The sequence below is a fragment of the Peromyscus leucopus genome, chromosome 3, assembly GCF_004664715.2.
Source record: "Peromyscus leucopus breed LL Stock chromosome 3, UCI_PerLeu_2.1, whole genome shotgun sequence".
Taxonomy (NCBI): domain Eukaryota; kingdom Metazoa; phylum Chordata; class Mammalia; order Rodentia; family Cricetidae; genus Peromyscus; species Peromyscus leucopus.
Genome location: NC_051065.1, coordinates 102,347,917 through 102,374,328, shown reverse-complemented (window position 1 = coordinate 102,374,328; position 26,412 = coordinate 102,347,917). Strand labels below are relative to the sequence as shown.

At 48.2% G+C, this 26,412-nt stretch overlaps 2 protein-coding genes across 2 annotated transcripts; one reads left to right on the top strand and one right to left on the bottom strand.

Moving 5' to 3' along the window:
* Positions 1-2,000: 2,000 nt before the first annotated feature.
* On the top strand, positions 2,001-8,732 carry Gkn2 (gastrokine 2). The gene is made up of 6 exons (XM_028855721.2): positions 2,001-2,041; positions 4,277-4,330; positions 4,733-4,870; positions 6,476-6,586; positions 7,220-7,376; positions 8,513-8,732. The coding sequence occupies exons 1-6, from the start codon at positions 2,030-2,032 to the stop codon at positions 8,593-8,595; spliced, it is 555 nt and encodes a 184-aa protein (XP_028711554.1). The 5' UTR covers positions 2,001-2,029; the 3' UTR covers positions 8,596-8,732.
* A 6,064-nt stretch (positions 8,733-14,796) lies between these two features.
* On the bottom strand, positions 14,797-24,854 carry LOC114681850 (gastrokine-3-like). The gene is made up of 7 exons (XM_028855608.2): positions 24,667-24,854; positions 20,106-20,181; positions 18,735-18,788; positions 18,422-18,556; positions 17,059-17,166; positions 15,821-15,962; positions 14,797-15,020 (listed from the first exon to the last, which is right to left on the bottom strand). Exons 1-7 carry the CDS (start codon positions 24,852-24,854, stop codon positions 14,926-14,928), a joined length of 798 nt encoding a protein of 265 aa, XP_028711441.1. The 3' UTR covers positions 14,797-14,925.
* Between the last annotated feature and the right edge of the window lie 1,558 nt (positions 24,855-26,412).

Genomic DNA, 26,412 nt, shown 5'->3' with positions numbered 1-26,412 from the left:
AGAGCAACGCTGGGGATTTGCTCTCCTGGGTTTCAGCACCCATCTGTAGATCTGGGAGTCGTCATTCTTGGATAATAAATGAACCAATGAGGCATGGAGGCAGCAAGCAGGAGGCGATTTCCATGGAAACTGCCTGGCTTTAGAAGTTAGTGGCAAAGAGCTCCACTATTTACTAACAGATGTAGGAAACTACTGGATGTCCAAGTGGAAAAAAGAATGTGTTGAAACCTCACGCTACAGAAGTAATAGTCAATTTAAGTGTGAAAAGCAGGTCTTTCAGAAAATGTGCGAAAATGCATTAAGGACACTGGAAACATTTTGAAAGCAAGACTAAAAGCAAAATGATAAAGAACAACACCTGTGGGAATTTAAATGGCTCTGTAGGTGGGTGCTTCAGAGGTCCACACCCACACGGCCTCACAGACCTGTCCTGCTGCAGCAGATCGGAGGTGTGGACGTGCTGGGCACAGGTCCCTCTGTGCCTGTGACTTTATTCCCTCTGAAAATGGGAAGCACAGGCAGGGGTGTCGTTCTTAGCAATGTTTATCAGTGCAGCTAGCTTCACATTGCCCCAGGGAATTTTCACTTGAGTCGTGGCCGAGCCTCACAATTTCCAAGGCTGTCTTTGAGGTGGGCGAAGGCTAGACTCTGAAGCCTGCTCATGCCCTGCCGAAGCAAGGTGAGGACTCGTGCTTGGCTCGCAGAGTCAGAGAGGATTTGTGGTTAAAAGGGTGGACTCTGGCATCAGACCATGCTCGAGCCTCAGCTCCCACCTTTACAAGTTGCGTGGTCCCAAGGAGTTAGTTCCTTAAGTTCCCTGCACCTTGGCATTCCTCCCAGGAAATGGGACCAGAACCAGAAGGACTACTGAATTCATATGCGCAAAGTGTCTGGAAAGCCCTGGGACATGACCCATAAATGCTAACAGTGTCATCGTTAGGCCTACGGACCTGGAGCTCCTGGGAACGGGTAAAACAAGGCAGAGGGTACCCACACATTTGAAAGCAATCCTGTCAAGAGCCCCAGCCTTCTTACTACTCTGTATCACTTGAGTCAGGGATGGGAGAGCGTTGGCAGATGTCCTACAAAACTTGATCATTCCTGCCACAGTGAGCTCAGAAAAAAGACGACACACCCTTTGCCTCATCCCAGCTGGGCAGCCAAGGCAGCAGGGTTCTACAGAACCAGGGAACCCCTACATGTCCACTACTAAAAACTCTCTTCTTTAAAACATTGATTGTGCATTTTAGCTCCTTGCTCAGTCTTTCATAAGTTATAGTTGTGTTAAAAACAAAACCTCCCTTCCCTTATAACTTCATCACCCCCCCCCCAATCTAATTAGCAATTTCTAACTGAAGCGGTAAAAATTACTCAAACTAAGCTCTGCTTTGCTCTCTTTTTAAAAATTTGAAAATTTCTTAAGGTAAATGGAGATGTGTCACCCACTGTTCATGGTGCCCTGGACAAACATTTGGTTAGTGCTGGTAGACTCCCAAATCTTGGTCCTCATGAATCTCTGCAGACTGCCACCGGCTCTAAAGGAAGGAAAGACAGCCATGGGGCTGTTCATATTCGAAGCAAAACTCTCCAGGCGCTATCCTCACCTCTGTTTTCATGTATGACGCTGAAGCAAGGGCAGTGTTGAAGAGACCCTGAGTGGGGACCGGAAGTCTTAAGGACTTTACATTCGGGAAGGGAGCTAGCATGCTCCTGCAGTGTCTATGCGTGAAGAGCAAGTGTCTGCAGTATTGTTACAGGGCGGGAGCTCAACCTGGACAGATAAGCTAGGAGTGTTTGCAGAGTGACCAATGGGGAGTTGTCAGTACTGACTAACAAACTTCACTGATACCTGGGATGTGGTTAGGTCTCCGTCCTGATAAGGGAGTTTGCTGGGGTGTGTCAGAGATATAGACTTGATCTTTCCTGACATGACCACTCAGAAAAGAGATTTCCAGTTCTTAAAACCGGTATAAAGGCTGGACGCTGCACAGGCATCCACACTCACTCCAGCTCCTTCTCTGCCGGCAAAATGAAAACCCCTGTGAGTATGCATGCATTCACGTTCTCTGAGCGCTTGCTGCTGCTCACGGTGCTTGTAGCCAATGTGCTGTGGGTTTCAAGGGTCTTAGACAAACACTGTGCAGGTCTATGCTTCTGGGATTGAATTAACAGTGTTTGGGGAGGGAATAATGTTGAATTTTTTGTGTGTCCGTTGCCTGTATTTCTTGGGTTTACTCAAAATGTACGAAGAAAAAAAATAGAAACATGTAGAGATTTTATTTGGAGGATATTTACTAATAATCCCTTCTCTTCACTTTGTGAGGGGTGTAGGCATTTGAGAGCAATTGCATTTATCATCTGAAAGAGAAGCGGTACTTTAAAAGCAATGTCTGTAATAAGAAGGAGAACAGCTACCCCCAAACTGTGCTGAGCCCCAGCTTTTCCCACGGACAATCACCTCTGCTTGTTGTGCCCACAGTGCACACCGGTACTGCTGCCCTCACTGTGAAGTTGAGGAGACTGAGGCAGAGGAGACTGAACTCTCCAAATCTGTAAACATGGGACTCAGGATGTGGTTTCCCTGGCTTGGGCCCTGTGCTCAGTAGCAGCTAGGTGAACTTACAGCAACCAGAGTGCTCTCTTGTCCAGACTCTTTATTAGGGAAAACGACTCCCTTTTCCTGTCTGATACCAGATTCCAAGGCTCCACCCCGAGTGCTCGGGGATAGGATGGAAGCCCTGCCCCAGCCTCTGCCTCCTGTTTTCACTGAGCCACCAGCAGAGAAAGCTGCACACTAAGTGCCAGCCCTGACGTGACAAAGACTGTCAGATGAACCGAGTCCTCTCCCAATGCCTCTTGACTTCCCAGAAGTGGATCTGAGCCTGAAGTCCAAACTTATACCAAGTTGTACCAACCTTGGTGTAGATAGGAAGGATCTGGGGGCCGAGGACACTTCCCGCGCTCTCTCTCTCTCGGCATCCACTGAGATGATTAGTTGATCCACTTGTCCACACTTCTAGTCTAGACCCACTAAATAGAACATACAGGAGTGTCTGAGGCTCCGGAGCTACCGGAGGTGGGGTGGGGGAGCCCCATGCAAGTGGACTGCAGGGCGTCTGCATGGATGTTGTTGTTAGAGCCTCCACCCCGGGCCCCAGGAGATAGATGTGAGGAAGGTTTGCACAGGAGGGCAGCAGCCCCACAGGCAGGTCTTGGAAGCGTGTGCTCTCCCCCACGGTTTTCCTGCTACCCACCGGTACCTTAACTGGCAGTAGAGTTCACTGTGCTGATCAGAAGAGAGAAGACACCTGCTGCCGATGTCAGCACAGACCTGGAAAGGACCCCAGCACAGCATCAGTGCTGCTTCTGGTTAGGCCTAATGGCTTGCTGGCCCTGCTGAGTCCATAGCACCCCTGAGATGCAGGCCATGGCAGCAGATGGATGCTTTCTTTGAGGTCAAAGGTTAACTGTGCTCCCAGTATCCTCCTTCCATAGCTGTTCTCAAAAACCCACTGTGACCATGTCACTCACGGATTCCTTTCAAATGGTTTGTTATCTCAGTCTTAAGATGTAACTAGAGTTTTCCTGCCTGACCCACAGTCAGGACAAATCTCTGTCACCTGCCAGTCCCACAGCCACTCAGACCCAACCAAGTAAACACAGAGACTTACATTGCATACAAACTGTATGGCCGTGGCAGGTTTCTTGCTAACTGTTCTTATATCTTAAATTAATCCATTTCTATAAATCTATACCTTGTCACATGGCTTGTGGCTTACCGGCATCTTTACATGCTGCTTGTCATGGCGGTGGCTGGCAGTGTCTCCCTCCACCTTCCTGTTCTCTCAATTCTCCTCTCTGTTAGTCCCGCCTATACTTCCTGCCTGGCCACTGGCCAATCAGTGTTTTATTTATTGACCAATCAGAGCAACAGATTTGACATACAGACCATCCCACAGCATCAAGAAACTGACATTTTCCCTTTAGATTAGAGGATTTAACTTATCCACTAATCCCAAAGCAGTTGTGGCTCAGGCCAGGTTTCCCCTTGGTGATTCAGTCCTTCTCTGCTCACCTGCCCACTGTGTGTCTAACAAATAACATGAACTCCACAAGTGCCTGCTGAGTGGGCAAATGTGTGTTTTCTACTTTTCAAAGTAGAAAAAACAGACTGCTAGCCACCTATAAAGGCTGGCTGTCGTCCCTAGGTGCCCACTGTCTCCTCCTGACCCCCTCATTGAGGGACTACCCTGCAGAGAATTGATGTGTTTTTCAGGTGGCATTTCTGGTGGTGCTGTCCATCTTTGGAATACAATCTCAGGCAGATGAGGTGAGTTGGCTTCTTGGAGCTGTGGGAGAAGGTAAGAGCTATGAGAGACCAGGCCATGCCGAGGACTGGGCAGTCCACATGTCTTTGCTGAGATGGAATCCCAGTAACAGGAAGGATGAAGTGGTTATCTATTTCTGCCTACAATGCCTTTCACAGCGTAACCCACCACACAGCGTAACCCACCAGGCTAAAACGTGCTAAGTCCTGTTTCCCTTGCAATGACATCACTTTTGTTCTCTCACATGTAACATAATAAACCAGTGGGCGAAGCGTTCCACTCTGACTCAGCACGAGCCTCAATGGCTTTCCAGCTGTCCAGTGGAGATTTATCCTGGTGAATGAGCTACTTTTTCAGTGCACACTGTTTATAGAAAACTTACACTGTCTCTGTTGTCCATCTAGGTTTTTAACATCTTCACCCCAAGCACCAATGGCGACCATGTCCAGGAGACAGTGACCATCGACAACGAGAAGAACACTGCCACCATCAACATCCACGCAGGGTCATGCTCTTCAACCACCATTTTTGACTATAAGCATGTAAGCAGCAAGGGGATCTATATAAGATTGGCTTTTAAAGGGCGGGGTGGGTCAGCCATTGTGTACATATTTAAATTATACTATCTATCTTTACATGTCCTTAAAAGTTTCCTCACTTCTCCCTTTCCCTTTAAATAATCAAGCAAGTAAATAAAACTATTACTCAACAGTGGTGATGTTGTCCCCCTACTGGCCTAGACACGGAATGGAAAAATAATCAAAGCAATGCCTAGAACATAAACAGGAAACTGCCTGTTGGATGAATAAATGAGAACTTCCGATACAAAACAACCAGAAAACAAGCAGAAACCCAGAACAATGCACACACTTAACTTTTTCTGTAGACCAGACCACACGATCCTTGCTACAAGGCCTTCCCAGTGGTGGTTACCAGGGCAACACGTCTTAGAAACTTGTTCTAAAAGCTTATTGTTCTCCATCCATTTACTGATTTGGATTAATTCACTGATTTCTTTCTCCAACACTTATTATGGGCTGCCTTACCCCAGATACCTGGCATGGACACCAACAATGGGTGTCTGAAGTTGGGATTTTTTCCCCCCTTTTTCTTCTCAAAACTTCTCACTTGCATCCTCTCTGGGGCTGCTGGGAATTCCATGCCACTTTTTGAATATAGAGTCTTTGAAGTCTTCAACAGAAGTGCAACTAAAATTATCTTTAAATAGATTTTGTGGAAATCCCAAAAGTGGTTTTTTAAAAAATTGAATTGTGGAGATTTGTTTAAGTTCTTCCTCTCTCGTCAGCCTTAGTGCCTTGGTCTCTTGTTAAATTTAGGTACTAAGACTTTTGAGGATTGAAAAATAGGAAGTAGGGTTTTTTTTTATATATATATTTGAAGCATCGCGGAAAATTTCCACTCAAGGTCAAAATATGGCAGCCTGTGATTCTTAGTCATGTTAGTCTCCCACTCACTTGTGCTCTCCTAATGCAGCTTCCTCAGTTTACCCTCTCCATGTGGTAGGTAGAGTCTAAGGTAGAGAAAAGGATGGAGAAGAGGGAAAAGGAGGGGTGAACAGGTAAAGCATGTGAGATGAGGGTAGATGTAAGCATGCCCAGGAGACTTCTAGAACAGCATGGCCTAGGAGAACGTCAAGCCAGGTCGAGATGTTCTATGTTTGAATTTTCCAGAAGGGAAGCTTCTAGCTATTGTGGCTACTGAGTACTCAAAGTGCACCGTGAAATAATTTGTAAATTTCACTGGATTTGAATTTAAATAGCCACATGTGGAGCCATTATGGTATTGAATGATCCAGTCCTAAAGGATATTGTAGATAGTCAAAACTGAAGAACAGGCTGGATAAAACTCACAGGAAAGAGGCAGAGAGCCTTCCTTCTCGGTCTTTAAACCCTGTGTTGTAGGCCTCAATTCCAGAACACAGAGAGGATGTGCCAGTTTCACGGGTATACAGGAGACAAGTGGAGAAACAAAATCTCCATATCAAAGATGAGTGGACAGAATCTCAGACTGACAGGCGACGTTAACTCACAGTGGATACTCAGTCCTTTCTTCTGAGACTCAATGTCAACCTCACCAAACCGGAATCCCGGAAACTCCAGTCAGTAACTGTGCTGTTGCTCCCTCAGGGTTACATCGCATCCCGGGTGCTCTCCCGAAGAGCCTGCTACATCCTCAAGATGGACCACAAGGCCATCCCCGCTCTGGACAAACTCCAACGGTACCTCTATGAGAAGCAGGTAGCTTGGGGTTCCTTGAAAAGTGTGCTCCTGAGCCAGCCCATGCGGCTGCCCACAGAGAGATGTGGATGAGTCAGTAGACCATAATTTATGTTTCCATGCCTGTGATGCTCAACTTATTAACGTGTTTTCACATTTGGGGGAGGGACGAGTGGAAATACATCTCAGCTCAGTTTTCATCATAAAGCCCTGAAAACATGAATTTTTAAGAACTTAAATGAACTGTCTGTGGAGATGGGGCTGGTAAACCTTTCTTCTTGGAGGTGAGATTTAAGATATAATGATTGGTTGAAAATGAGTACATTCATGATATTTCAAGAATACAAACACAGAGACAGATAATACCAAGGTGCGAGACTCTCCACACAGTGCACTGAGGCTAGACACCTAGTTCTGGCCCCAGCTCCATCTGTCTCTCTCTTTTCAGGAGATTTACTTTCTCTGGGTTTATTGCAGTGAAGTACTGTGGGTAAAAACGAGCTTTCCCCCAGGCAGAGTAGCCAGCGGAAACCATGACTTGAAATGTCTGAATGCCCTTTAATTAACCACTGCAAAGAGAAAGCCATTCATGATTTAAAGTCAGGTCCACCAGGCTCACTAGCTTCTCCACCACCGTTCTGTTACGTCACCTAGGCAATAAGCACCATGGACTCCAGAGAGTACACTTGGGTCAAGTATAACCCTTTGAAGTCGCTGATCATGAAGGTGGATTGGTTCCTGTTTGGGTCGCCTATTGAGCAGCTGTGCAAGCACATCCCCCTGTATGAGGGGGAGGTGGTTACAAAGCCAAGTGAGTACCAAAGAAGCCAATCAAGTTCTGGAAGCTGCTGTAGCACGCAGTGGGGGGGGCAGGGAGGGGCTGTGTGAAATATGCATAAGTGAAAACATGACTCAGTTCAGTTTCTTTAGGAATTGAATTCCTACTATGTGAATGAACTGTTAGAGATGTCGGGAGCACAGAAATGGGCAAAACCCTGCCTCTGAGGGGTTCAGTGCAGTGGGAAAGGGAATGAGTGAAAACGATGAATGGGTCAGGAAGGGGAGGGTTCAACCCTGCGATCCTCATTTTTCACATGTAAATGCTCCATGTAGAAAAGCATTTCCTGGAGCACCTTCTAAACAGTATTCTCTGGAGATGTTTAGGAGTGTTGCCAGGATCTGACATAGTGGTCCAGGGAAGAGAGGATGGAGTGAGAACACAGGATCTGTCACAGTGGTCCAGGGAAGAGAGGATGGAGTGAGAACACAGGATCTGGCATAGTGGTCCAGGGAAGAGAGGATGGAGTGAGCACACAGGATCTGATATAGTGGTCCAGGGAAGAGAGGATGGAGTGAGCACACAGGATCTGGCACAGTGGTCCAGGGAAGAGAGGATGGAGTGAGAACACAGGATCTGATATAGGGGTCCAGGGAAGAGAGGATGGAGTGAGCACACAGGATCTGGCACAGTGGTCCAGGGAAGAGAGGATGAAGTGAGCACACAGGCAGGAGATGGCAGCTGGGTGTCACAGAGCATTGTGATTATCATTGAATTTTGCACTGACTGTGGTAAAGTGACCAGAAACAGTGGACAATGAACTTAACAAGAGACATTGGTCAGAGTAGTGGAAGGTAAAGAAGAAGGTGTCAGGATGTGCTGCCCATTTGCCCAGAAAGAGCATTCATAAGGGCTTAGAGAGGCAGGCGAGCATGCTGTCAATGCACAGCCATGCAGCATCCACCAAGATGCAGCAGAGCAAACTCCAGAGCTGACATTCTTATGTAAATTAATTTAGAAGCAGTAGCAGCAGCAGTAATACAGCTATGGCTAAAATCTTGGTGCTATGAAGTGACAAGGCCCTCCCCTTCCGGCCCCTTTGAAACTATTGACTTGCTGCATTGAAACACATTTTTAATACCATTTTGTTACATTTTCCCCATTTCCAGAAGAGGTGTCCACTGGAGCCTGTGCAAAGGTTGGCCTCCTGGGGATCCTGGGACTCTCCATCTGTGCAGGAATTCACATCTGAGATGGTCCATCAGCTGCCTTCATCTTTCTAAAGAAGTCCACCTTTGGTTTCCACTCAGCAGCCAAACTAGATGCGTCCCAACATTCCATCTACTTACGAGATTCAATAATAGCACATAAATGATATATTTACAGATACCTGTGTGTTTGTTCCTTTCATGGACACAGTGGGGAGCCAAGCGATGTTGACCTTAATATATAGAAGGACTCCAAATAAGGTATACAAATAAGGTGTGAAAATGTCCAGATGATGAGGCCGAGCCACGTGCAGTCTAGCTAGTGGGGTGTGGGCCTCCATCTCCCTCTGCAGCTGCCCACAGACCGGCTGCCCACCTGTGATCTCAAGGCTCAGACAGCAGGATTGAGCAGGGACTCGGGTGGCCATGGCTTTGAATGAGAAGAGGGTGGGATGGGGCATACTCTTGTCAACCAACCTCACTGCTCTAATGAAGGAAGTTCCCTCTTCTGACCAGTGACTCGGCTTTAAGGGCCATTCGGGTGCCTTTTAAGGGGCGTGTATTAATTTGCTAAAGCCCCATTCTTGGTCTCAGGGAAGAATATTCTGTTAGGTGCCAACCCAGAGTGATCAGGGAGGGAGGGGCAGTAATACCAGGAGCAGAAACAGCGAAGCTGGGAATCCAAGCTAATACACTGCAGGAAACGTGTCCAAGGCTTAAAATGAATGACATCGTGCGGACCAATTCCCAGACCAGTTAGCCAGGTCTCATGAAGTCTGGGCAGCTGGATGCAAGTTCAGAACCAAGAAAGACTTAACAGGAATCCCTCTGTATCACTGCGTCTTCCTAGTCCTCACACAGGCCCATGGACAGACACATCAGAAGTGCCTTCTGTGTACTTGGCACTGGGGAATGATGAGATAAGAAGCTCAAGCTACCATAGTCAAGGGTGCTATTTTCTTGTTGGGGAAATGGGACTTTTCTTTTCTCTCTCTCTCTCTCTCTTCCTCTCTCTCTCTCTCTCTCTCTCTCTCTCTCTCTCTCTCTCCTCCCTTCCTTCCTTTCTTTCTTTTCTCTTCTTTTTTCAAGACAGGGTTTCTCTGTGTAGCTTTGGAGCCTGTCCTGGAATTCGCTCTGTAGCCCAGGCTGGCCTCGAACTCACAGAGATCCGCCTGCCTCTGTCTCCCGAGTGCTGGGATCAAAGGTGTGCACATCTCTATAGAGTCTGATGACAGCAGCAGCAAGTGTGCTCTAGACTGCCAAGCAGAGGACAGAGTGTTTTAGGAGTTCGCGAGCGATGGAACCCAAACCAGATTTGCTGCAGCTGAGGGTAAGCTGAGAGTCTTATGAAGCTAGTCACAGAGGAGAAGGGGCATCCTGGAGCTGGGGGCTTAATAATACCTTATTTGGGCAAACATAATGAATGGATGGTGAGCTAAAAATCAATATTGAGCCTTTTGGTTTCTGATAATGGTGAAATAACTTAGGTCAGCCCAGCTTTCCTACCATTACAGTTATGTCTGAACAAAATATGAAAAATGACTTCTAAAGGCATGGGGTGACCCTTGCCGAGGAAATCTAGAGAAAGGGTCACTTATCTGCTGCTGATTACTGTCTAATATTCCTCTGCAAGCTCACTGACTAGCCCAGTCTTTCCCCCAGCCCTTTCTTCCCAGCCAGCCCAACCCCAGGCTGTGTAAGCAGAGGCTAAGGGTTCCTTCTGAGCATCCTTCAGTTGTAGGGGACTAACCACGATCAGTCAAGTTAGTTTTCAACGATATATGACTTCTCTCCTGTCCCCAGGAGATGGGCCATTGTCGCTGTCACAGCCAGAGAAGGTTCTTCTGGCCTGCAGCAATGTAAGGACAGATGGTGTTCAACACTGCAATGCACAGTATGGCCCTACAGTGAAGAATTTTCTGGTTCAATGTGTTAATAATTTGGAGAAAGCCTGGGCTAAGTCAGTCCTGATTCTCCTAAGAAAACAAGATCATATTTTCTCTTAAGAAAACAAGAGGCAGATTAGCCTAGAGTGGTCAGGTGACCAAGGCTCTGACCAATAACATGTAGGCAGAAGTCTGCTAAACAAGGCTTCCAGGATCCATGTTCTTTCCAGAGAAAGAAAGATAGATTCAGATGGCTGCGAATTTGGTTCTTTGCTCTTTCTCATTCTCCTTCCTGTAATGGGGATGTGATACTGATGTCCAGAGCTGTGTCTGCCATGTTGGGGCCATGAGGTAACATTCTCAGGGAGGCCAGGTCAGGAAAGGAAGGGCTTTGCTTCACCTTAGGCCTCAATACAAATCTTGATCCACTTTCAACATTCATCATTGGGCTGAATGAAAGGGAAGTCATCCGACCTGCAGCAGTCTCAGAAAACGAGCTGCCATGGATGTCACCCTGACAGCCATGAGCAACTTGTGCTGTGGCTCCCGGACTGGAGTCAGGACCTGAGGCCTCAGGCTCTGGTCCTTCCACAAAGCTGAGGAGGCTGTGGCAATGGACAACTGTGGGGGTGCCTTGCTGGGGACAACAGAGGTCTGCTTTAGAAAGAACTTGAAAACCTTGTCCCCAAGGTTCCAAGGAACAGGAGGAATGGGGAGAGCTAGGTGACACCACATGGGTGGAGGTTTTAGTGATAGGGACAGGGCTGTCCTTGTAAGGGGGACAGTTACAGAATGACGGCTGAATATCTGCATCTTTATTGATTTGCAGTGGGCATGGGCACAGTTATCTAAGGGGCATTGCTTAGAGTTTTAGAGGGAGGCTCCAGGACCACTCTATGGGTTGTCACTGTGTAGCTGGGCCGGCACAAGAAAGAGACATCTCAGGAGTGCCAGTCCCTGTTTTCAGGAGACAAGTGCAGCCTTAGGTCTGACCATCCAGACTGGGTGCCATTGGTGGTTTGTTCATTTATTGCCAAGACTTCTCAAGGGATAGCCTAAAAAGATTCAGAAATGAAAGGCTCTGGTGGAGTCACCCCAATGCTGTAGGACATGGCTGGCAGTGCACAGAAGATGAGAGAGCCTGCAGAGGATGAGGGAGCCTGCAGAGGATGAGGGAGCCTGCAGAGGATGAGGGAGCCTGCAGAGGATGAGGGAGCCTGCAGAGGATGAGGGAGCCTGCAGAGGATGAGGGAGCCTGCAGAGGATGAGGGAGCCTGCAGAGGATGAGGGAGCTGCAGAGGATGAGGGGAGCCTGCAGAGGATGAGGAGAGGGAGCCTGCAGAGGATGAGGGAGTCTGCAGAGGATGAGGAAACCTTCAGAGGATAAGGGAGTCTGCAGAGGATGAGGAGGGAGCCTGCAGAGGATGAGGGAGCCTGCAGAGGATAGAGGGAGCTGCAGAGGATAAGAGGGAGACTGCAGAGGATGAGGGACCTGCAGAGGATGGGGGAACCTGCAGAGATAGGGAGCCTTCAGAGGATGAGGGAACCTGCAGAGGATAGGGAGTCTGCAGAGGATGAGGGAACCTGCAGAGATAGGGAGCCTGCAGAGGATGAGGGAGTCTGCAGAGGAGAGGGAGTTGCAGAGGATGAGGGAGCCTACAGAGGATGAGGAGCCTGCAGAAGAGGATGAGGGAGTCTGCAGAGGATGAGGAGAGCCTGCAGAGGATGAGGAGGGAAGCCTGCAGAGAGAGAGCCTGCAGAGGATGGGAGGGAAGCCTGCAGAGGATGAAGGGAGCCTTCAGAGGATGAGGGAACCTGCAGAGGATAAGGGAACTGCAGAGGATGAGGGAACCTGCAGAAGATAAGGAGCCTGCAGAGGATGAGGGAGTCTGCAGAGGATGAGGAGTCTGCAGGGATGAGGGAGCCTGCAGAGGATGAGGGAGTTGCAAGGGGAGGGAGCCTGCAGAGGATGAGGAGGGAGCCTGTAGAGGATGAGGGAGTCTGCAGAGGATGAGGAGGGATCCTGCAGAGGTGAGGGAGTCTGCGAGGATGGGGGGAACTGCAGAAGATAAGGGAGCCTGCAGAGGATGAGGGAACCTGCAGAGGATGAGGGAACCTGCAGAGGATGAGGGAACCTGCAGAGGATGAGGGAATCTGCAGAGGAGAGGGAACTGCAGAAGATAAGGGAGCCTGAGAGGATGAGGGAGTCTGCAGGGATGAGGGAGTCTGCAGAGGATGAGGAGCCTGCAGAGGATGAGGGAGTCTGCAGAGGATGAGGGAGCCTACAGAGGATGAGGGGGAGCCTGCAGAGGATGAGGGAGTCTGCAGAGGATGAGGAAACCTTCAGAGGATAAGGGAGTCTGCAGAGGATGAGGAGGGAGCCTGCAGAGGATGAGGGAGCCTGCAGAGGATGAGGGAGCCTGCAGAGGATAAGGAGGGAGACTGCAGAGGATGAGGGAGCCTGCAGAGGATGGGGGAACCTGCAGAAGATAAGGGAGCCTTCAGAGGATGAGGGAACCTGCAGAGGATAAGGGAGTCTGCAGAGGATGAGGGAACCTGCAGAAGATAAGGGAGCCTGCAGAGGATGAGGGAGTCTGCAGAGGATGAGGGAGTCTGCAGAGGATGAGGGAGCCTACAGAGGATGAGGAAGCCTGCAGAGGATGAGGGAGTCTGCAGAGGATGAGGGAGTCTGCAGAGGATGAGGAGGGAGCCTGCAGAGGATGAGGGAGCCTGCAGAGGATGAGGGAGCCTGCAGAGGATAAGGAGGGAGACTGCAGAGGATGAGGGAGCCTGCAGAGGATGGGGGAACCTGCAGAAGATAAGGGAGCCTTCAGAGGATGAGGGAACCTGCAGAGGATAAGGGAATCTGCAGAGGATGAGGGAACCTGCAGAAGATAAGGGAGCCTGCAGAGGATGAGGGAGTCTGCAGAGGATGAGGGAGTCTGCAGAGGATGAGGGAGCCTGCAGAGGATGAGGGAGTCTGCAAGGGATGAGGGAGCCTGCAGAGGATGAGGAGGGAGCCTGTAGAGGATGAGGGAGTCTGCAGAGGATGAGGAGGGATCCTGCAGAGGATGAGGGAGTCTGCAGAGGATGGGGGGAACCTGCAGAAGATAAGGGAGCCTGCAGAGGATGAGGGAACCTGCAGAGGATGAGGGAACCTGCAGAGGATGAGGGAGTCTGCAGAGGATGAGGGAGTCTGCAGAGGATGAGGAGGGATCCTGCAGAGGATGAGGGAGTCTGCAGAGGATGGGGGAACCTGCAGAAGATAAGGGAGCCTGCAGAGGATGAGGAAACCTGCAGAGGATAAGGGAGTCTGCAGAGGATGAGGAGGGAGCCTGCAGAGGATGAGGGAGCCTGCAGAGGATGAGGGAGCCTGCAGAGGATGAGGAGGGAGCCTGCAGAGGATGAGGGAGCCTGCAGAGGATGAGGGAGCCTGCAGAGGATGAGGAGGGAGCCTGCAGAGGATGAGGGAGCCTGCAGAGGATAAGGGAGCCTGCAGAGGATGAGGAGGGATCCTGCAGAGGATGAGGGAGTCTGCAGAGGATGGGGGAACCTGCAGAAGATAAGGGAGCCTTCAGAGGATGAGGGAACCTGCAGAGGATAAGGGAGTCTGCAGAGGATGAGGGAACCTGCAGAAGATAAGGGAGCCTGCAGAGGATGAGGGAGTCTGCAGAGGATGAGGGAGTCTGCAGAGGATGAGGGAGCCTGCAGAGGATGAGGGAGTCTGCAAGGGATGAGGGAGCCTGCAGAGGATGAGGGATCATGCAGAGGATGAGGGAGCCTGCAGAGGATGAGGAGGGATCCTGCAGAGGATGAGGGAGTCTGCAGAGGATGGGGGGAACCTGCAGAAGATAAGGGAGCCTGCAGAGGATGAGGGAACCTGCAGAGGATGAGGGAGTCTGCAAGGGATGAGGGAGCCTGCAGAGGATGAGGGATCATGCAGAGGATGAGGGAGCCTGCAGAAGATGAGGGAGCCTGCAGAGGATGAGGAGGGATCCTGCAGAGGATAAGGGATCCTGCAGAGGATGAGGAAACCTGCAGAGGATGAGGGAGCCTGCAGAGAACGGGGGAACCTACAGGGGATGAGGGAGCCTGCAGAGGATGAGGAGGGAACCTACAGAGGATGAGGAGGGAACCTACAGAGGATGAGGGAGCCTGCAGAGGATGAGGGAGCCTGCAGAGGATGAGGAAACCTGCAGAGGATGAGGGAGCCTGCAGAGAACGGGGGAACCTACAGAGGATGAGGGAGCCTGCAGAGGATGAGGGAGCCTGCAGAAGATGAGGGAATCTGTCTGCTAGACCAGTGACATGGATACTTTATTATTTCTTCCTAGAAGGTAGAAATGTACCCACCCCAACCCCACTCCAGATTACAGGGCTTGTGTTGTATGGAAAGCCAGAAGGCAGAGGACTGACTGGAAAGAGCTGCTTTCCACAGGCAGAGGCTGGAGCAGGCATATCTGATCTTCACATGGCTGATGTAGAGGTTCAGAGCCCAGGAATCTCACCACAGATGGACAGCCCCATGAAGGACATAAACTGGAGTTCAGAACAGGAGTCTGGGTCCATCGCCAGGGCAGTACCTTCAAGAGGAAAGAACTGCACTTTAGAGATAAGGTCAGAGTCTACAGGTACACCAGGCACCTGCATTGGATAAACACGCAGGTCAGTGCAAGCCCGCCCTGGCCCCTCTCTCCAGCCTCTGCAGTAATCACTCTTTCTTTTTCACTCTTCCTTTATTATGTGTTTTAACCCCTAGCCCGGCATGTTCTGTTTCTCTCCTGGACCCTCGTGTTTTAAAGAACTGTGGCTTGTGGGGAAACTTAGACCAAAGTATAAGAGAGTGGCATCAGCCATGTTGCTGACTTCACAGGGACGCATGGGCAGATCTTGGAGTCTTAGCCCTGCTAGCTAGGCTCTTCAGGTCACTGATCCCTTTCACACCCCCAGCAGGACTACCAGCCATCAGCTTCTATCTTCTATCCTACCCTACCCCTTACCCTACCCTACCCCATCCCATCCCATCCCATCCTATTCTACTTCAGTGTCATCTCTAACCATTAGGTTTCAGGTACCAAGGACTCCAAAGTCATAGGTCTTCCCCTATGGTGGGCATGAGTCAGGGCAGGATGTCCATTAGCCATCAAATCCCTGAGGAGATGACTGGCTTTGGCCTTCTGATGAGGCTATGGCTATTTCCCTTCCCCATGAGCCCCGTAAGGAATTCCCTGTTCCCGCAGGGGAAATGCATCCCAGACCACGCCGACTTTCTTTCACTGGAGAAGCAATGGGATCGGCTGTCGTTACAGCTTGCTGATAGGTCCTGAGACTCCTCCTGCACCTTTCGATGTACGCACCTCCTCTTTTTACTTTTTGAACACACCTTCTTTTTGCTGTTGGGCAAAGTAGGTGGGGACCGCTCTGCACAGGTCCTTGACAGGCACTCCGTATTGCGCCAAGTTTTTGACTCGACTGTGTAAAACCGTGTAGGTCAGTCCTCGGGTGGGTGGGTAGTGACCGGAAGCCTGGAAGAGGGAGTGTCTCAGATATAACATATCCAAGAAGGGGTCCACAGGCAAGTTGTGAAGGTGCGTGGGATTCAGTTAACAGTGCCCTCTGCGAACCCAGACTTGCTTTCCAGGTGTCTCTAGATGCAATATTTTATCAGGCCACAAGAGGGCGAAAGCGACTCTGGCAAAATCTATGTGTCCCAGTGGCGTTTCCTATCAGCCTTAGGTGCTTTCTGAACCAGAACGATAACACAGAGTAGTTTAAAACATTTGTTGCATTTGTATTTTGTCAAATTAGATGAACGGGACACATTCAATTTCTCTTTTAAAGATTTATATATTTTAATTTTATGTGTATGAGTGTTTAACTAAAGTTACAGATTGATGTGAGCCACCTTGTGGGGAGTGGGGACCAAACCTGGTTTCTCTGTGAGAGTAGCAAATGTTGGGAACCTCTGAGCCATGTCTTCACCCCAACTTCTTTTAAAAATAGCATTGCTTTAGCACACTTTTATTTATTTCCTGGAGTTGGTCTGACTACCCTCAGTCCTGAGTGCTGTCCAAATGTGTTGATATTTAAGCAAAGTTTGAACAGATTCCATGAGTTGCCAAGGATTTCTTCACAGTTTTTAACTTACTCCTATTAACAGTTCCTGTCTCACTTGAGAGGGCAGGCAAGAATTTCAGCAGCCTTGGGATTAATTGCAATTAAAGATGATGGTGATGATAATGATAATGGTGTGTATGGATGTGTGTGTGTGTGTGTATGTGTGTGTGTGTGTGTGTGTGTGTGTGTGTGTGTGTGTGTGGTAGGTCAGGAAAGATAGGAAGCAGGGGACATAAAATCACTGTAATGTTTTTATCCAACCACTTGTCTTCTCTAGCATAACTTGAACCCATTGGGAATGCATCTAAATGAGGTCATTGATTCAACTGTGACTTGCCTTCAGTGGACCACTGATGTCCTCGAGTTCTTTGCACATGGTGTGATTTCATGGCATGAGGAATAGATATGAATGAAGCTCCTGTGAGTGAGGTATTGCCAGGAGACTGGCTGTAAGTGGGAAAAGCCTGTAGCAGATATCTATCAGAGAGAACTGGACTCACTCACCTGTTGGCCCAGGGCCTGAGTAATATCATCCAAACTTGGGAAGACTGCTAGGTCCATCTTGGCCAGGACACAGGCCATCTTACTAAACAGTTTAACTGCCAGGAGGGCCTTAAAGCAACAGGGCAGAAACATGGCATTCAGTCAGTCTCAGAGCTCACATCCTTGCTCCCTCAGGTGTCCACACCCTGCTAGTGTGACTGCAATGCAGAACGTATCAGCATGCTGCATCCCAGATGCCAGAGCACAGGGCAGCATCAGGAGTGGGTGGTACTGAGCCCCATGCTCCACTGTATCAATGGTGTACTGGGCCCTCTGTTACCATCTCCTCTGCTCCTGATGGTGAAGGCTTTCTCTCCTAGGATGTTCTGCAATGCTAGCATAAAGGTGTGTGTGCCTGACTGGTAATACAATACAGATGATCTTAAGGGCCTGGCCTGATACTCAGCGGCTCTCAGGATCCTCAGTGACCTCCCTGAGACTCAGTTTCTTTATCTGTAAGGCAGGAGGAATGGCCTTTCTTCCATGGAGTTGTCATGGAGATGAGGGGAGGTCCATCTTGGCCAGGATGAGATCCCCACTGCCTGGGAGAATGTTGTGTAAGTTGGAAAGGGCTCTCTGAAAACCCAGGGCAGTCGAGGCCTGCGTCACGACACTTGGATTCTAGAGCTAGGTCTGTCCTGGATGCCCCTTCCTTGTGGCCTATTATTTGTTCTTTCCTGGCTTAAATCAGAGCTGCAGTTTGATGCTGCTGGGTCTGGCTGAGGCCCAGGCACAGCTGCGAGAAACCAAGCCTCTGGCAATATTTCTGCCTCCCTCGCGCCATCTAGTGGCCTACTGTGGAATATCACTTTGAGGAAATTTTTACGAGGGTTTAGAGGTAATCAGTCTGTAGACTTGGAAGGATTCCGGGAATCTCCCTGGGAAAATAAGAGTGGGGAGGTGAAGAGAGAGAAGGTGTTTGAGGAAGAGAACATGGCAAGAATGTGACATCTGGGTGAAGAGGACCTGGGTCGCAAAGGGCAGAGTGAGAGTGTGGATGTTGACTCAGGGTCCCACAAGGAAGAAGAGGCAGCTGTTGGAGCAGAAAAATATCTCTGTGGTCACAGAACATTATTAGAGTTCTGCCAAGGCACTGGGGTTCTCTTCCTGATCATATATCTTCCTAATTGGTCTTACTCATGAACGAGAGGGTAGTTCACAGCAATATTCCTTTAGAAGTCACATTAAATATGGAATTCAGACAAAATAACTTCTACAGCAACCCAATCTCAGAGGAGGACACTGAAGATGCAACAGCACTCTGGTCCATTTGGACCACACAAGTGCTCCTTTGGCATTGTGATAAGTGTGTTTCACAGCTTACATTCTTGTAGTTCACGATTCCATTCCATTCACTCAAAACGTTGGTGTCTTGGATGCTGACCATACATCGGAGGGCATCGATATGAATAGTCTGGGTCCCCACAGAGCCATCCAGAGGATGGCTGTCACTGATGTTCTAGAAAAGACCAATCAACAGTGGAAAAGTCAGTGGCCCCAAGTGCCTACCTGTTTATCCCCTGTAGGATGAAGGGGAATCCACGAGAGATTGTGGGAATGCCAGCCTTGGCTGTTAGCTTTGAAATGTTTGTGCTATAAGAGAACCCTGCAGACTGGGCCCTCTCCACCATACTCACCATCAGGGCCAGAGAGGGAACTAGAAAGATGCTCACAAGGATGGAAGGTGCGATCTGAAATGGAACAAAGGTCAATGTGCTTTGTCCTTAGCCTCAGATGAGTTTAGACTCCAGAATCTGCCTTGCGGACAGATCTTTCTAATGAGGGTCTACAGCTCTCACCTCCGCTCACCCCTAGAGGGCCCTGAGTGTGTCAGGAGACCACAGTGTACCGTGCTCCAACAGGGTGTGCCCACTGCTCAGGAGACAAAGCTTTGTCAGTCACTCAAGGATTCCTCCTGTGTGGCTTCCACTGGGTAGATTTAGCCAACCTTACAGACTATGACCAGCACACAGGGCAGGACCAGCCCGGGCCACAATAGCTCGGGTGCCCACTCTTTCTTTTGGAACCATCCTCTCTACTTCTGTGGCTGGGCACACCCTCTGCTCCAGCTCCTCACCCCAAACCCCAAAGCTCACAGTTGGCCCTGCTCCACCCCCTGCCTACCCTCCAACCCTCTGGAGACTGACTCCTTGCAGGTTTCCATTCCTCTGGATTCTCTTACCTTGTCTGAGAAGAAAAGATACTCACCACCATTTCCACGCTATTTTGTGGGGGAAATGATGTTAGAATGTGTCTAGGCCTTAAAATATGTGAGTAGCTCATTTTCTCTGTGTGCCCTGCCCTGCCCATTGAGGGAATTCTCTGCATCAAACATCAATGAAAGAATTGGGGGCTAGGATAAGCTAGCCATAGTTTATCATGTACTTGAGGCTCACCCAGCTCAAGTGCACCCACCGTGTGGAGTGGAAACGACAGTTCTTCCCTCCTCTGTGCACCTGTGTGAAGTCTGCATTCAAGTTCAATAATAAAAGGCAGGCGACACCTCAGAGGCCAAGGAAATGGCTCTTCTACAATATCATTATCACCGCAGAGCAATGAGGTCTGCCACAGACTCGGGAGCTGCAGAGGGCAAGACTGCCTTATTGGACGATTGAAAGCCGGAGCGTCATGCCTGCCTTTAATGCCAGCACTCAAAAGTGTGAGGCTAGTCACAAGGACTGCAAGGTAGCCTGGACTACAGAATGAGACCTTGTCTCAAAAAAAAATCTAAAGGAACAAAAACACACCATTCCAGTTGGCGTCACGTTTATCTGTCATTTTTTTTCCCACCAGCAATTTGTAAAACAGAAACATGACTCTAGCCCTGAAAGAGTCCTGACTTTTTAAGAAATTAGCTGTTGATTCTGGTAGAAAACACCGTTCACTCAGATTCTGCATGCCAAATCAGAGTTTGAAAATCTTCTTTGGGATGAATTTGAAGAGTTTCTGGAGAGGAGAGAAGACCTCCTTGGCTGTTTTGACACATGCAAAATTAAAAATGTACTCACGAGGCATTTCATGTTGTCTCTCTTGGGCTTTATGCGCCGGCATGCATAATACGCTTCCCTACGCCCCGTTGACTTCCTAAGTCTGGTTTATATAGCTCTCAATCTCCCAGGTCTCACTGTGATAAGGGACTTTGGGAGTAGTTATCCATGACCCAGAAACCATTAGGGGAAAAGCTAGTTATGTGATTAGAGTTATCAGTTCCCTTTACTACAGCTGAGTGTTTTTCTTTCTCCCAATAGCCTACAGGTTCCAAGGCAAACACCAGATAAGAACAGGTCTTTGTGGCTGCCGTACTGGCGACCTTAGCCACTATGCAAGAAGTTGTCAGCAGCAGACCCCACAAAATGCTCCTGATACCAAACCAAGATGCTCACCACTTTTACTTCTTGATTTCTGAAAAGTAGTTTTTCTTAAGAGTGAGGGCAGTTTAGAAGAAACCTCATAAAACCCCGAAAGACAGACTGAACTGCAGGGTTGGGTTGACTTGACAAGCAGTCTGATCCCGTCATCCAAACCTAGACTACACTGTTGGTTCTGCACTGTTCTCTCTCCGCCAAGCTGGCCTCTGTTCATCGCTTCAACACCCCCTCTGGCAGATTTAGCTCAGGTCTCAAAGGACTCTCTGACGTTCAGTCCCTCTGCATGGCTTTTATGTCTTTTGTCTTCATTTCAGGGTACTTTTCCCCATAAAAACAAAAGTCAAAACCCTGTTGGCCAGCCCCAGAACTATTGAGACACGAGGCACTCTGACTTTCACACAGTCACACCGATCAGGGGTCTTCATGCATCACATTCTCTCAAGCTCTGACAGGTGGTGGCCCAGACATCTGCATGAAATTCAAATTCCGTAAGGCCAGAACGAGTCAGACATTTCTTTCTTCGGAGAGGAGCATTTCACAGATGACCATAGGCACCATCATGATCAGAGGGGCAGGCGGTGGGTGCAGTCCGGGCTGGGCTCAGTGCTGAGATAACACCACAATCCTAACTCTAGTGTTCTCGGTACTTTAAAACACCAGTCACCACCGAGTCACTAAAATAGATTAAAGGAGAGTGCAAGGAAATGGAATCCCATGTGTTTATAAGTGCCATAGAACTTAGAAATCACTGCCACAGTCACGATTTCCGTTTCCTGTTGCCATCTGCACGGGTTAGGAGCAACAGTACTGTTAGCCATTTTGCAAACGAAGACAGATAATCTGTACCAACCAAGTTCAACTCCTGCCTCTGCACTAAGCCAGATCTCTGAATGCATAGCTAAAACGTGAGCTCAAATCTCTGGACTTCAAAGGCTCAAACTATATGCATTTCTCTCCAACTGCATTGCCCTTTGGAGTTCATTAATATCAAGCTGCAGATTGAAAAAGGGCAATGGAGGCAGGCAGCAGAGAGAGGTGAATCTCTGTGAGTTCGAGGCCAGACTGGTCTACACAGTGAGTTCCAGGACAGCCAGAGCTACACAGAGAAACCCTGTCTGGAATAACCAAAGAAGGGGGAGGGCAACGGTTCCACTTCTGTACCACCACCCAAGGTCTCCTGCTTTCAGAATTACTATGTGAACAACAAATTTTGTTGGAGTCTCTCTTCCTGAAAATGGGGACCAGAAGCCATTCAACAGGCAGCTAGTTACCTCCCCGCCATTATGCTAAGTCCAGTGCAAGGAGCAAAGAAACTAAATACAGGCTGCTGTGTCCTAAAGGGAGACCCAGCAGATGATCCCAAATGAGGTTCCATTCTGGAAAGATCCATTAGGGCACACCTAGACAGGGCTCCAGACGGGAAAAGAGACCCTTAGTCCATAAAGAGATGTGGATAAAGGGCCTCGGGGCATCAGAATACCATGCAGGGGCGGCAACTCCTGACCTTCTCCAGCATTCATTCTGAGAGGGGCTCCAGTTATGGGAGAGCCGGGGGGTCTGGTAGTCATTTAATTTTCTCCTCAAATGTTCAGTGAGACCGCCTTCTGGGGTTTTACTCCCTAACTGATTGGAGTTGCTGTTGACTGATGGAACAAGATGTCTTCACAATAAAATACTTCACGCAAGTGAAATTAATATAAGAGTGTTTATTAACTAAGTGACAGTTAAATATTGGCATTTCAGCTGGTGACTAAATAATGATCTAGCTGCATTCAGTCCTACAAAGGCCAGTAGCCACGTGTCAGGAGGAGTAGCCAATCCTTTCAACCATGGGCTCTTACTGAGCAATGATGTTCGCCAAGATAAAGTTTAGAAAGCACCTCCTTTTGAACTTGCAAACGATCTCTGAGTTGCCTTAAACTCTTCTAGTCCTCAGAATGATCTGGTTGCTGCTAGCCTTTTCCTGTTGTGGAATACTTGTTTAATTACTGAAAGATGTGGTACATTTGTTTATGCTGCATTTGTTTAACTATGCAAAAATGTGTTAATTTGTTTATGCTGTGTGGGCGCCATGGGCCCTGGCCCCCGACTGTGAGTGGCTGCAGCCTTGCTTGCTGACCTTTTCCAGTGTCCTCCCTATTCAGATTCCTGCGTGTCCTTTCAGCTTAGATCATCGGAGAGTTTACCGAGGTTCTTTGTTCTACATCTGCTTGTGGTGAAACAACTTAGGTGCATCTGTATTTGGTGTAAACAACTTAGATGCAAGAATGCAGAAATTGGTCTAGAATGTAGACATTGGTAGCAACTTCTGCCTCAGGATCTCATTTGTGTTGTAAGCTGTATTTAAGGTTTCTTCCTCTTTCAATAACGGCATTTGCATTCAGTCGTGGCTAATGACCCGCTGTCTCTTGTCTCTATTTTTAATCCGCAGCCCTTCGCTCAGACATGATAAATAGGTATCGGTAATGCGGGCGTTACCGCTACAATGCTGCATTTACTTAATGGTGTAAAGATGTGTTGCTTTGCCTGCCTAAGGCACCTGATTGGTCTAATAAAAAGCTGAATGGTCAATAGCTAAGCAGTAGAGGAATAGGCAGGGCTGGCAGGCAGAGAGAATAAGTAGTAGGAGGAATCTAGGCTCAAGAGAACGAGAGAAAATGGAGAGAATGGGGGAGAATGAGAGGGTGACATCCCAGGTCCTTCCAGTCAAGCAGCTATCGGCCAGCCAGCCAGGGAGGAAGCAGGAAAGTGGGATACACAGAATGAAAGGAAGGTAAAAAGCCCTGAGGCAAAATGTAGATGAAGAGAAACAAGTTAATTTAAGTTATAAAAGCTAATGGGACAAGTATAACATAAAGCCGAGCGTTCATAACTAATAATAAGTCTGTGTGTCGTGATTTGGGAGCTGATTGGTGGTCCAAAAGAAAGCCACCACATTTTTTTTTGTCTCCAGCCTCTTTCTAGTTAATTGCATACACTAAGCACATCTGACCCTCCGCCTCCCCATGTTTGTCCCTGGCTTTCCTGGCTAGCCCTTGTTTGTGACTGGAGACACCGATTTCTTCCTTCTCTGCCTTCTTCAAGCCAAACTTGAATAGTCTCCTTTCCCCAGCCTTCCCACATTCCCAGCGAATATCTTCTGTGTAAACATAGTTCTCCTGCAACTCTTGTTGTGTGTTTCCATTGAGTTTTATTTGTGTGCACGGTTGTGTAACCAGGTCATTAAATTGTATACCTATGTCACTGGACTGCCAACTCTATAAATTCAGGAATTTTGTTTTCTGGTATAAATGCAACATCAAATATTTAGAGCAATACCTACCCCAGAGGAGATATTTGGGAATCCATATGCTAATGGATGAATAAATGGATTTTGTGTAAGATGTATTTCCCATGTGTCCTGGTTAGTTTTGCTTTTTTTTTTTTTTTTTTTTTTTTTTTTTTTTTTTTTTTTTTAAATGTGGCACACACTAGAGCTATTTGGGAAGAGGAACCTCAATTGAGAAAATGCCCCATAAGACTGGCCTGGGGGCAAACCCATGCAGCACTTTCTTAGAGATTGTGGGAGGGTCCATCCCACTGTGGGCAGTGCCACTCCTGGGCAGGTTGGATGGAATAAGAAAGCATGCTGAGCAAAACCTGCACAGTAAGCAGAACTCCTCCATCCTCCTCCACATCCGCGGCATCAGCTCCTGCCTCTGGGTTCTGACCCTGATCGAGTTCCTGCCCTGACTTCCTTCAGTGGTGGATTGTGATGTGGAAGAGTAAGCGAAATGAACTCCTTCTTTCCCAAGTTGCTTTTGGTCACAGTGCTTTATCTCAGTAATAGAAACTCTAAGACACCATCTTTGTGTCTCCAGGAGTTTTTAGCAGTGTCTGTTAATAGAATGGAGCAAATATTTGTTTAAGTCAACGGCAAACAATGGAATTAATTATTTAATGACAGTGTGAACAAAGAGGGCAATTAAAATCTGAATATAACAGCCCTCTTTGTAACCTCCAGCTACAGTTCAGTTAAGGCTACCTGAGCAACATCATTAGGATTTTTGTCCGTGGCCTTGAGGGCAGGAGGTGAAGGGGAAGGACAGGAAAGCCAGGGATCTGCAAAGCTGTTTGCCTTTTATCTTGCATCCTGGAGCCTTGGCAGGAGCCAGACTCCTTTGCCGGATCCCTGGTCCTGCTTGGTGTTTGCCCAGCGCACTTTGATCTTCTCCCCGATGCCCACACTGCCTGCTGCAACCCAGAGCCTTCCTCATCTGTGCTCTGTCCTTTCTTTCCAGACTCAGGCTGGATGCTGACTTCGACATTGGCTTCTGCAGCGTTACCGATGCTGGTCTTCTCACCTTTGCGAACTGGTCCTCCCCAGTGAGGTTTTCCCATGCTATTCATGGGTTCGGCTCCCCAGTTCCTCATCAAGGAGGGGATGTAAATCTCCAAGCTGCCCTGTCACATGGCCACCTGCACACTGCTTAGCTGTTTCTGTTTGAATGGGTTCTTTTCCCACTGAGAGTGATGCACAGTGTATCTTGTCTTCATGCACATGCTGCTTGTTTTGTATTCCTGTTTCTATGCCCTCAGAAAGAAATAGTCACCATGAAGCTCCTCCTCCCTCCATCCAGACGCCTCTGGTAACTAGTATGCTTTCTGTCTCTAAGGGCTTGTTTATTCGGGAGATTCCATACAACTGGGACCCTGCACTCTGTGCTTTTGTGTCTAGGGTATTTCTCCTTAGTATGTTTTCAGTTCATCCACACTAACATCCGCCAGTACTTCATTCATTCTGCAGTCAATATTCCTCTGTATGCATCACATCATCTGACAATGGGCATTTGATTGTTTCTGCCTTTGCCTTTGCGAATGGGGTTGCCCATTAGGGTACTTGCTTTTAATTAGTTTGGGTTTGTATACCGGAGTGTAATTGTTGGGTCATGTAGTAATTTTATGTTTAACTGCCCGAGACACCACCAAACTGTATCCATGATGTTGAATACCTTTATGTTACCACCAGTAACACATAAGGGCTTTAGTTTCCCCACATCCTCACCAACACTTGTTATGTTTAGGTCATAGCCTTTCTAATACACATGATGAGATGGCATTTTGATTTTCATTTTATTGATGAAGGAATATATTTAAAACATTGCCTGTTGAAGTGTGAACTTGTTCTTTACAAGCACGATACACTGATGTATATCAGTGCCCAGGCATGGATTTGCTCACTTGTTGAACAAACATTCTTTGACCATCTTCTCCAGCATAGGCCCTGGGTACCACACAGGATGTGAGATGAAACTATTCACTAAAAGCATCTTGCCAGCTTAGGGCAATGAGATATTTCACTCAGCATGAATTTGAGGTCTATTCTATCACAAGCAGGGGGATGAGGCATGAAGTATTAGAGGGCTTAGCTTCACACTAAGGAGGATATAAGATTGGGTAGAATCCAGGAGCCAAGGTTCTGAGAGTTCCTGAAATGATGCTTTCAACTTCATGATTTTGTCCAGGATAAGTTCTTGGTTCAACCAAAGAGCATTTGCTGGTGGCTGCCCAGCTCATCTTCACTTCTCAGCACATGCTCCTCTGAGGGCTGACCTGCTTTCCACGTCTTGGAGGGCAGTCTAGATGATGACAGCACACCTATTTGATGCTTCGTGTAGGTTTGGAGTTGGGGGAGCTCTTCCCCATCAACTCCCAGACTGTAACTTGAGCTGCACCCAGTGGGGCCTCCCTCACTGGCACTGGCACACTTCTTACCTGCATCAAGGGCTCCCACCTGCCTATGATGAGCAGTTCTGTTTCTTCCTTGATGTAGGATTGGGAATAATAAACAGATGCTCTAATTGAACTTGTTAATTAATTACCAACGGACCTTAATTTCTTCCCTCTCCTTTTTCATTGGAATGATACGTGGCTGACTCTGAAGTTTTAATGACATAATCTGCTTTTG